This window comes from Spinacia oleracea, chromosome 1 (genome assembly GCF_020520425.1).
Source record: "Spinacia oleracea cultivar Varoflay chromosome 1, BTI_SOV_V1, whole genome shotgun sequence".
NCBI lineage: Eukaryota > Viridiplantae > Streptophyta > Magnoliopsida > Caryophyllales > Amaranthaceae > Spinacia > Spinacia oleracea.
In genome coordinates, this window is record NC_079487.1 from 113,234,973 (window position 1) to 113,247,268 (window position 12,296).

Here is a 12,296-nt window from a genome sequence, read left to right on the forward strand (position 1 = left end):
TATAAAAATTGTGATTTTGCTGGTATCGGTTCTGTGGTGTTCGAATCTAAACTACATCACCTGTTATAATGTTTTTACACAATTTTAGAGTTCGAAAATTGTATGACAAATTGGCAAGGCAACTAGGCACATACAGATTATTTGGTTCAATTTGGGTGAAAGATACTGTCATACTATATCATTTTGTGAATAACCAGCAGTCAACTTATTCTAAAAGCTTTTCTAGAATGTCAAAAACTTGGATATTTGTTTTAGCAGTAAATGAGTTTAGAAAAACAATAAACTGTTTGGTAATTAGCCGGAATCCAATTCAAACACTGAATCTATGTTATGTGATAAAACATTTGCCAGATTTTGAGGATAGGGTGACAGAATCTGACATTTGAGACAATGCCAAATAATGAAGCAAGCAGCTGCAGTTAAAGTGAATACAATGCAAAAACAGAACCAACAAAATGACATTAAGCAAAACAAAGAGGAAGCTTAAATCATATGAGAAAATTGTTCTTTTAAAGAAGAAATTAACCATCCGATACATAGAAAAGGAAAACTTATAGCCTCGACTCTAACACAAAGGCTCTCTTTCTGCACCTAGCATCATTCTGTACAGTCACAAGTCACAAATTTACTACCTCCACCAGCTTTCTCTATACACCCTCGAAACTTGTACAGTAAATTTTACTCTCCTCGGCATGGGGGGGAGGGGCATCTGGCATCTTGTACCATTTTGAGCCTCAACCTAACCTGTTCTCTAGGTATATATCCTCCGAAACCAAAAAAAACCACTACAATTTACAGGTTTACTAGTACAACCAACAAACCTTTATTTTTCAGCTCTCAGTCCAACCTAAATAAATAGACAGGAGCCACAGCAGGCATTAAACAAAAGCAAAGGGTAGAGAGCCACGTTCAAACTAGCCTCGGTTAGCTGTACAACACCTTTCTCTTCTATGCCATCGGAGCAGGGTAGGGAGTCTGCAAACTGATTCTCCTCTCTGCAACAACACAATAACAAAATAAATGAGATGATAGTGGTTCATACATAGGACTATGTATTACTTATTAGTTTCAAACACACTTGATTTGCATGATAGTATGTATAGATCAGTCTCCGAATATTTACAAAATGAAAGCAATAATTTATGTTACACCAAGGAATAATGGAACAAAGCTATTATGATGCCCTGTCTAACTATCCAAGGATAACTTGGCTTAGATAGTTAGATGCCATTAACGGAAAGTGAACATATTTACCTCCAGCTGCAACAAGCTTCTCTACACGAGCAACAATATGTTTTCCATATGTATACTTCTTCAGTGCATTCAGATGATTCTTTATTCGTGAGAGGATCACTTCGAGTTGTAGGTCATCACAAGTTTCCAGCACTTTCTGTACAACATAATTTGCAAACTGGTCTTTCATCATCACCTGAATAACAGAGGCAGACAACACATTAAAATCATGTGTTAACTTCTGGAAACCCTTTTTCGCACAACGAAAGGACTTTAATGCACTAGTGAAGGGAAATACTGAGGGATACCCTTCTCCATTAGACGAGAAGTGAACTAAGCTTCACATAAAAAGAAATATATCAAAGCAACACTTACTCGACTCATATCAAACCCTGAAAAGTTTATAACCAAGACTAGACAGATAGCTAGAACTGCACGATACATGATTCAGACAACGCGAATAGAAGAAAACTGGTATCATAAATTCAGCGGAAGTACTAAAAAGATTGCTGCTGTAAGTGGCAAAAGCTCCTGTACACAGCTGGATGGTCCAACATCCAAGTTGCTATACGTGTCAACTGAGGTGAAGAATTCTAGAGATCTCTCCCCTTTGGCTGTTCTCAATCTCTATCCCAAACATGTGTAAACCCTCCTGAAGATACTTCGCTTACATTTAGCAGCTGTAGTTGACAGCATTTACCTTCTCTTTAATCGCTTTTTCGGTTAAGAGTCACCCAACTTTCTCAAACACACGACTACCATCCCCCAGCAAGACAAAGAATGCACACATGCACCCCTAAAACTCAGCCAACCCTTTGAATAGCCACTTTCTGTATACACATTCCATGGGCCAAATAGGCCTTAACAGCACCTCCCTTTCTACCAAATTTTTCATTTTGGTAATCAGCCACATGCGTATCCACTGATCGTTCATCCCCTAATAAACCAGGCGAATATATCATAAATCCAACCCAGGTCCAAAGGTAAAATCTGCTTGCCTTCACACCCAATCTCTGCTCATTGTCTTTCAGGGAATTTCTTGCTTGTTCTATCTGAATAATAGTTACCAGACCGTTTATATTTATCCAGGGATCTCTCTAGTAGTCTTACACATTAAACACTCACAAAAAAAAAGATCACAGAACATTCCCAAAGACGTGCCAGCATACTTTCTCGAAACACGACATGCCACCAAATGCAACAACGATATTTTGAAGAAGCGAGGAAATCTTGTGAGCCCAATAAAAATGCCCAAAAGTCTAACGATGCTAATTACAGCAAACATAGATGAATTTCCTAGCAGCAACCACCCTCAATCTAAATTTTCCTGCACCCTTCGAACTAAAACAAACAGAGATCTTTTGGGTTTTTTGGGGATGGGGGGGAGCTACTGTTAATGAGGCATAACAGTAAACTAACTGTGATTTGTAAACACCGACAAAATGTAGGTCCATCATTACATGATTACAAGGACCTGCAACTCTGCCAGTCCACCACTACTGGATAATACCACATACTTGTTATGTAACTCTTAAGCCATAAAAAAACTGTGATTTCCAATATTAACTGAAACATGGAACCTACATCCACGTGGAAGAAAACACCTGAAGGAAACAATTATGGCCCAAAAATCAAACTCAGTCTTTTCTGATGATGTGGTAGGAATGGCCCCGAACACAAAGTGAAGGGCTCAGAATCGTCTCGTAAGGGGTAGGGACTGTAGGGCACTCAGCAATAAATGTTCCTCTGTCAAAGGGGACAAAAGGCTCAAATCTTTAACCAGATGGTCTTGAGGTAAATGAGTTCAACCAGTCAGCTTACCAGTTTGGCTCCATCTTCCGCCTCAACACCACAAATAACTGCCATATACTTTTTATTTGGTTCAGTAAAGGATTTTGATGTTTTCTTGATCAAGGATCAATGCTAACAGATTCTTGCACAGGTTACATCTACCAAAACCCCCTCCTGCCCAACCCCATCTTCTCAAAGCCTAGACAAACAGGAGTCTCGTGAAAGACGCCATTTTGATGCACATTAAACTACTTATGCTTAAAGTGAAGAGAATAACCAAAAATCTCAACATTCCACAAAATAACAAATATTCATTATGAAGACAGTAGGAGAACCTGAAGTGGCTCGTTATCATCTGCAGCTCCAAGCATTTCATTCACCATGTTACGACGCTCTGTAACATCCCCAAATGATAGACATTTCTCTATAACATTGGAAGCAAATTTCTGCTGACTCATTTGAACTATCTTCCCAGTCAACTTGACTATTATAGCAGAGCGTTCATCTGGCTTTCCATGCTCCAGTACATGCTGTAAATGGTTTAAAAAGTTAAAAGTAGTTATGCAATGAAAATACCTAGGAAAAGCTTCTTATTGCATTGCATGTATAAATCATGCTTGTGTATCCAAGAAAAAAATAACATAGGTAAACAAATCACCATCACATCGCAGATACTTCAACAACTAGCACAAAGTCTTAAGATACCCTTTCTGAATAGCAAAAACTCCCAAATGTATCTTAAGTAATCAGCTTTCAACTTGTCAACAATTATAAAAGCCCACACAGCCAACAATAGGAACGTCTGCAGCACTCCAAACAAATGCAAAGAAATTCAAGTGATCAGAAGGCAATAAATGTCGGACTTCTAGGGATAATGGCATATCTAGTCAGTGTCAGAACCAGAAACTCAAATTCTCACAGTCCAAATTTTAGGGTGCTAAACACAGTTGTATCTGGAGATGCACTTGGCCACCTCGTGTGTTGTCATATACCAAGGGAAGTCGGACACGTGTAATTACCTGAATATGTAATCATCTGAATACCACGAGAAACTAGCACGTCTAATTATCTGAATACCACGAGAAACTAGCACGAACAATTATCTGAATATGTACATGTCCCCATGTTTGCATGGATGGAAGTGAAACCATATTCCTAGACAGAAAAGGCATATTCTCACCTTTCTAAATGAAGAAAGGTATCCATAAAAAATACAGGCAACAAATCACAAACTTCGCACTGCATACTTCAAATAACTGTGACACATATGATAATTATAATTACTGAATAACAGTATTTATTCCTAACTTAACAAATAGCGTAAGAATCAACCAGTTCACACCTACTGCAAAATAATTACAATTCTCTCTTACCATGATTAGCATCTATTGAGCAGACAGATAACCATTAATTCCTAAGCCTCAAAACCTCTATAACCAGCCCTTGTTCAAATCAGTATAAAGATTAAAAATAAAACGAGTGGTGACACAGTAGACTCACACTGGACCAGTTATTGATAAGCCTTGCAATAATAATAGTTACAGAAACGTATATCTTTTCTGCAGCACTGAAATACTGAATGATCTATGACAAACCTGGACAACATAATTTCCGTACTGGTCCTGTGCCAACATACAAACAGACTGCATAATCTCTTCCATCACTATACGTTGGGTTGTTGGGTCATTGCAGTGTTCCAGAACTCTCTGCGAATCAAAATTAACCCAATCAAGATTCAAATTTTATCCCACTAGCATCAGCTACAAACATTTGTAACAACAAGAGTTAACAAAATTGTTTGCATTGTTAAACCTGGATAACGCGACACCCATATGGATGGGTTGACAAAGTCACGACTTGATCATAGAAAGTTGATATGATAAACTGGATCGAATCTTCAGGTATGCACTCAATGCACTTTTGAATAACATGATTTCCATTTTGGTCGCGTACACAGCGCATCACATGGCCATCAAGTTCCACAACCATCTTCTTCTGCTGGTCCAAATCAACAACTTCGATGGCCTGTTGGGAAAGAACAAAGCAGCAGAGTCTAAACCTCAAAGCAGGATAGTGCAAATCTCGATAACCAAAACATTCTCCGTTTTTTTTTTAAGAGAATTGTCGTTGTAATTTCTTGAAAACTTAATAATAATAATCATTCATGAACAGCTTAGAATTATTTGTACTACTGCTGTTACCCCTCCCTAAGCACTGACTAGAATGAGAACAAACGTTTCCGTGGAAATGTATATTTCTGCAGAGAAGCTTTATCTGGAGGCCAAAACTTTAGAAACTTGTTTTCCAGAAATGGGAGAAAAAAGTACAATAAAAAAACTATAAACAGAATATCAACTTGTTTAAAAAACCCAAATAAAAAATACTGTAAAAACTAGTTCACTCAAACTGTACCTTCTGGATAACTCGACAGCCATACATTTGAAGGCTCAGTGTCAGAACATGACCAGTGAGCTTATCAGCCAGTTCTCTAATTTGGGAGGCTGTTCCATGCTCAAAAAACTGCATACAACCCATATTAAAATGATACAAAAAGTTGCCCATGCAGTTCTACAAAACTTTTTAACGCCGGAATAAAATCAAAGAAATGAAAGGGGTCATGTTTACCTTTTGGATCACATAGTTACCAAATACATCTGTCATCAGTGACAATGCTTGTGGAATTATTTCATGAAAAACCATATTCTTCTCCTCTATTGAGGCTGTTTCAAGTTTCTGCTGGATGAAGCGACTCCCATACTGATCAGCACTGCCAAATTCAAGCAAACGAGTTAAACATCGAAGAAAACCTCATGATTTAGAAATTGTCAAAGAAGAAAATAAAATGCATACCTGAACTCCACAACATGATCAGCAATTTCGGACAGCTCAAAACATTTAGTCTTATTGCTTTTGAATTCATCAAGCAGAGAAGATCCAAAACTATGCTCCATGAAGCCCCCAGTTTCTGACCTCCAATTCCCCATCATGCCTGCAGCTAAGTTCCTCATCCCAGAAGGCAACCTCATATTCCTCTCACCGTGTCTCAAGGGACTACCAGGTCCAACGGGAGAGTTAGGCATAAGTGAATTCGCTAAATGATTTCCAGCATATGTTGTGCCAATTCCAAAAGCTGGGTTGCCATAATAACCATGATTCAGTCCGGCTGATTTACTAAGGTAAGGCCGACCACACTCTGATTTCTGAGGGGACAGCAATGTTCCCAGATAAGCTTTCTGAAGTGCCAGCAAATCCATGTAGGAATTGCCCCCATCAATGGAAGGGTCATTCAGAGCCGCAAGCTGGGCAGCAGTATAATCATTTGATGTTAAGTAGTGAAGATACAAGGGGTCCAGTTGAGATTGATTTCCCCCTCTATTGAGATTTTGCAGCTCTGCAGCCGCTGCCATTAAATTTGCTCGCGAAGATACATTTCCTCCCATTGATCTCGAATCCAAGCCACCAATGGCTGAAGCAGCAGCATTCTCAAACAATGGTGGCAAAGCTCCGCTGCCAAGTTGACCTGCCATCATCGATGCCAAAGCAGGATTGATATTGTGTCCACTAAGACTGTAATTTGGAATAGCCGAGCTTGGGCTACCAACACTGTGAAAGTTAGAGGGAGAATTTGGTCCGCCATGCTTGTGATGGTCGACCAATCCATCAGACCTAAAGTAGTAATTTTGATCCATACCACCGCTTTTTCCCTTGGTGGAATATAAACCTTTGGTTGGATGGGATACAGATTGCTGCTGAAAAGGAGAGAATTCAGCAGAATTCAAGTGCAGGTTCTGTTTGACATGGTTATGATCACCATGTAAATTGAAAAGGTTTCTATGGTCACCAATCCCGCGCTGAAACTGAGACCTCATTTGCCTATCCTCGTCCATCTGTGGATCCGAGGACAAACTCATGCCAGACAAAGCAGCTACAAGATCTGCAGCAGCATGTGGGCCATTCGAGTTGCCATGATGAGAACTCGGACTGCTGATGCTTCTTTTCTCCATAGAGTTAACCCGGCCATCACCAGCTCCAGCTGTGGGGATCCGAGGGCTAGGGGCTCTAGCAATGAGCTGAGGATCAGGAGTGGTGCTCCTTGACAGGGAAGCACCTAGAGCAGAAGCATAACTAAGAGAAGCTGAAACATCAGCATTGTGGTTTGATGAAATGCCTTGTATATTTCCACCAACGCGCAAAGCATCTGTTGATGATAAGGGAGCCAACTGAGCCTCTGAAGTAGCAATGTTTTCATCAAAAGCATTACGGCTAGCAGGACGAGAAGGAATCCTTCCAGCAGAGGTGGAATTATTCAAGTCATCCTGTTTTAGAAACCAATCTTCAAATCAGAATACAAATTGTGGCAACTTGAAACAAAAATTGTGGGAATAAGTAAACTTCCAAACTGGTGTAAGGACTACAGACAAATTAAACCCAAGAAAGGTACCACAATTCACAAACGAGCATCCATAGTCACACCAGAATCATCAATTTTATAAGTCTGCTCAGGTGCACAGTGACCCTAAAGTTCAAGCCAAAAAATTGGCAGTTACTCATTGTGAATTTACCATCCACTTATATTCAAATCTTTCCTATACCACTTATAAATTATAATCACTCCTATAACCTAACCAGCCGGGTTCTCGCATCAGTTATATCAAGCTTATAAATAAAAACAGAAGAACCATCAAAAAAGTTTTATTTAAACACCCAAGTTCCTCACAAGTCACAACCTTTCCAATTTAAGTACAAAGTACCTACTATTATTTGACTACTCAGATCTTAACATCAAAATAAAATCACACAATATACTCCTTAGAATAGTCTAAGAAATATAGCCTAAAATAGATATATCTTCAACTCCAAACTGCTAGATTGTCAACTGCTTAACATTCAACATTCTCAAAACATACAACTTCATCTAAAAAAACATAATCTTTGCCCTAAAATGAAATAACTATGTCTTCCAAACAAAAATCTAAGATAAACCCTAATAATTACATCATAAATAAAATAAAATCAAAACTCTGGTAACACAATAATAATTACCTGAAATATTTCAGCAATGCTTTTTTGCCTACTCCCTAACCCTAATCCAGGCAACCCAACACCACTCCACTCACTCTGCCCATTTTCCTCCTCCTTCTGACTATTAAACCCTTTGGAAAACAAGGAACTCCCACCGTTATTATTACCCTCGACATTGTTATTATTATTAATCCCATTATTACCATTATTGTTATTTCCATTAAACTCATCCCCTCTATTACTATTATTATGATTATTGTTATTACTTACCTTCCTCCTATCTCCAATACCCCCAAGCCCAGGTCCAGGCCCTCCACCACCACCGTTGCCGCCCCACCTCTGCGCATACCTCCAATCTTCCTTAGACAACAATGGCGGCGGCAACCTAGGGTTCATATTGACATTCGAATAGTAGTAATCAATGTAAGCTGGATTAGACCTCAGCTCTTCCTCCGACACCTCTCGGCCTACACCTCCATCTCCTCCGGAGAATATACCTCCAGCGGCGGAGAGTGAGCCATCGACAGTCGGCGGAGCCGACGGACTTCGGAAAATGTCGTAGCCTCTCTCCCTTTCTCTTTCCCTTTCCCTCAACATAATCCCTAGCTCTTTCCCTACTAATTCATCGCCATAATCGATCGATCGAACTCCGACTTCTGAACTCATCTTTGAATAACTCTCCGTTATCATTCCATCCACTTCCGGAAATCAAGAAAAAAATTAAAAGTTTTGAAGAACACAACAAAAATCGAACCTTTTTGTTAAGTTTGAGCTTAAATTTGGGAGGAAAAAAAAGAGAGAGAGAAAATTAGGTTGAATGTTTGGTGTTACCGAGATCGAAAAATCCCAGGAAAAAGGGTTTTCGCCATTGTTGTGAATTTAAGAGAGAGTGTGTGAGGAGTGAGGAGAGAGGAGAGAGAAAAGGGGGGAAAAGAAAAGAAGAAGGGAGTGATAAGCACGAGACGAGGGGAAATGTAGACCGTTAGATAAAGGGAAGATGACGGCAGAGATTGAATCTGATGGTTAGATTTGTGTATCACAGACAGTGGCTGATGAAGAAGAGAAGGGTTTGGTTTTTCCCTTGTTTAGGGTTTTTAATTTTTGCCGAGTGAATACTTTACTAATTAATTAATTACTGGATTTGTTTTTATTTTTTTTCGGGGGAAGTTAGGATATTTTATTTATTTAATGATGAAATATAAAATACAAAAATATATAAAAATGGTAATTTTAAGGCAAAACTGAATCACGTCATGTAAGGAGGCAAGTACCCACTGAAATTATGGGAAGTGTGACAGAAGAGAGAGAAAGTGAAGAGAGAGAAAGTTTTATAATGTAGGGGTTTTGTTCTATTGGAGATACCCTTGGTTCTTGGAGTTGGGCCCATTCTTCCATTGACAACAAACCATCAAACCAAACAACCCTAAACAATGCCTTATTCTTTATCAAACTCTTTAATATCTGGCTTTGGCTATTCCTCCTCTTGTGGGCTTTTTGATAATTGATTAATGTCTTACACCAAATAAGAGTTTTTCTTCCCTGTAATGCCAAAGAGGCCCTATAAACTTTCGCACTATAGATTATAAATGGTGGTGATAACATGATTGATTTATCGAGATATAAGGCTTGAAGCACATTGCATAATGTTGAATTAAATAGTATTCTGTCTAAATAGTCTTCATTGTAACCGTACGTTTTAACTCTTAAAGCATCTTCAGTGGTTGTTGCTAGGCACTAGCTTAAAATTTATAAAACTTTCAAGCTAATAGCTAGACCATTGGAGTGAAGATAATAAATTAACTTGGCCAAGCAAATTAGCTCCCAAATTTGTCAAATAAATAATTGACAAGTAGAACAAGTAGGACCAATTTAAATAACAAGCTATTTGCCAGCCATTGGAGCATAAATTAACTAGACAATGAAATAGCTTGAAATCTTATGTGGCATAACAAGCTAATTGTCAAATTAGCTTACTATTGGAGATGTTCTTTAGTAGTCATGCATAATATAGCGCATTTATTAATGGGATTTTGGGTTGGTTGCCCACAAACGCACAACATAAATGAGAGTATTTGCGGAATTGACACGTTTGAAGGAACTAATATTGGGCTTATTGAGTCCTCGCTCTGCATAGATTAGCTTTCTCACCATTATCTTATCTTAAGAAAGAACGTGGTTGAGCTATTACGGATTTACGGAGTAGCTAATTAGCTAGCAATATGGAAGGAAAGTAATGGGTCATTTTTCCGTATATTTTATATTTTGTTGTCAAACATGATTTACTCTCTTTGTTTTTAACTAAATGTTCTACTCGCTTCTCATTTTGGTGTTTTGTAAAGCTTTTTTTAAAGGGAAATGCTTTGTAAAGTTTACTTGACATATTTCTATTGATGTTCTCTGTTACGGATCCTTCTCTAGATTTCGGACTTATTCATCAATAAAAAAAATCTACTCAACTTGGAAAACTAGAATAAGATAGAAGAATAATAATATCTTCCAAAATACTTAATATCCCAAAATATACAGGGGATACATATCTTCATATATTATAACTAACTCCCCTAGTCTTCCATCAAAAGGAGAAGAAAAAAAAACACCCCTGGTCTGTCACACAATCGTTTCACTAACGTGCATTGATAGAGATGAAATTCTCTTAGGATATTCACTTAGGATATTTGATGTATATTAGACTTCTGGTCATATTAGTTTACCTAATCCAATTAGGATTAATATTGTAATCCCTATATATGTGATCAATGGAATACACTTCATTGCAATGAGTTTCTCATAATCTAACATGATATCACGGCTTAGGTTGTAAAGGTCGCTTCCACAAAATTCTTACCCTTTTAATTAGTCTGGCCTTGGTACTCGTCGTGTTGCGTCCCACAATACTTTCGCTTGCTTATCTCTTTTCCCGGAGATTTATTAGCGCATCCTCCTTAGTATCACAAATTAAAAGTTTCCTTCTTATTTGTTTGCTTTTGTTTTTACGTTAAGTAGTAGTTTTCCCCTATTACCATTATGGGCAAAGATGGTGAGACGTTTTCTCCACCGACTTCAGAATTTCACCCGACATTGGGAGTCAACAATATCAAGAACATTATCCCTCTTATTCTTGATCGTGAAAAGGTACAATATTTCAATTGGGTTGAATTATTTGAATGTCATGTTCATGCTTTTAATTTTCTAGATCACGTAGATTTAAATACTCCTGAACCTACCGATATTTTGAACCTTTGTGGAAGCGTTTAGATTCGATTGTGAAATAATGGATCTATGGGAGAATATCTAATGACTTATTGCAAATAATCCTCCGCTGGGGAGATACGGCACAACAAATCTGGAACAAACTCAAGGGTATTTTCCAAGCTAACAAAAACACCCGGGCATTATTTCTTGATAATCAATTCACTACTTTGCATTTGAATAATTTTTTCGACATTAATTCTTATTCCACTCACTTGAAAGTGTTGGCAGATCAATTGGCTAATGTTGATCAACCGGTGACGGAACAAAAGTTAGTCTTACGTCTTGTTAAAGGTCTTGTGAATACTGATTTTGACAACATGGCAACCATGATCCAACAAACATATCCTCTCCCTAATTTTGAGAATGCTTGGAATCGCCTTCTTACTGAAGAAGAAAGACGTTCACATGACACTAGTGGCCAAAGAGTCGCCTTTATTGCTTCACCACCACCGGCAGCAAATCCTCAACCACCAGAACCACCTCGCAAAAACGCAAGTGGTGGCAGAAGGGGTGGTGGTGGTCGTGGCCGGCGTGGCGGTAGAGGTCATGGTCGCAGACGAGGTAGGGGAAATGGTGGAAAGCAACACAATAACCAGCCCCAACAACATGTCCAGCATCAACAGAATTAGGCCAACCTAATTCATGTACAATGGCCACAGCAGCAACAGTGGGCCGTTGCACCATTTCCATATCCACAACATTCGGCCCACTATCAACAAGCCCAAGTTGCACCAGCTACCTTCCAGTAGGCACGCTTTTGCCCAACACAACTATAGGCTGACCTTGGGCCCAACCCAGCTCCCCTTTAGGCTCATCTTGGCTAATACCTCACTTACCCAGTATAACAGCAGGCCCAACAGTATTATTTAGAACCAATGACGCCCACGGATTTAGGAAATTCGTTTTCCACCATGGCTTTGTCTAAAGATCAATATTCGTACGTGGACTCTAGAGCAACTTCTCACATGACCAACAACGTAGGAACTCTCATGCTTCTA

The 12,296-nt window shown here is 38.8% G+C and overlaps 1 protein-coding gene across 2 annotated transcripts; it reads right to left on the reverse strand.

The window, feature by feature from the left end:
- Positions 1–491: 491 nt before the first annotated feature.
- Positions 492–9,128, reverse strand: LOC110775178 (pumilio homolog 1). Of its 2 annotated transcripts, XM_021979781.2 has the most exons (9): positions 8,068–9,128; positions 5,875–7,340; positions 5,650–5,791; positions 5,437–5,544; positions 4,837–5,049; positions 4,620–4,730; positions 3,360–3,554; positions 1,255–1,429; positions 492–995 (listed from the first exon to the last, which is right to left on the reverse strand). In XM_021979781.2, the coding sequence occupies exons 1-9, from the start codon at positions 8,734–8,736 to the stop codon at positions 949–951; spliced, it is 3,126 nt and encodes a 1,041-aa protein (XP_021835473.1). In that variant the 5' UTR covers positions 8,737–9,128; the 3' UTR covers positions 492–948. The 2 variants fall into 2 exon arrangements, with proteins under 2 accessions (XP_021835473.1, XP_056696255.1); XM_056840277.1 differs by lacking the exons at positions 492–995; positions 1,255–1,429 and adding an exon at positions 3,683–3,826 and having other exon boundaries at positions 3,415–3,554; positions 8,068–9,111.
- Positions 9,129–12,296: the final 3,168 nt, after the last annotated feature.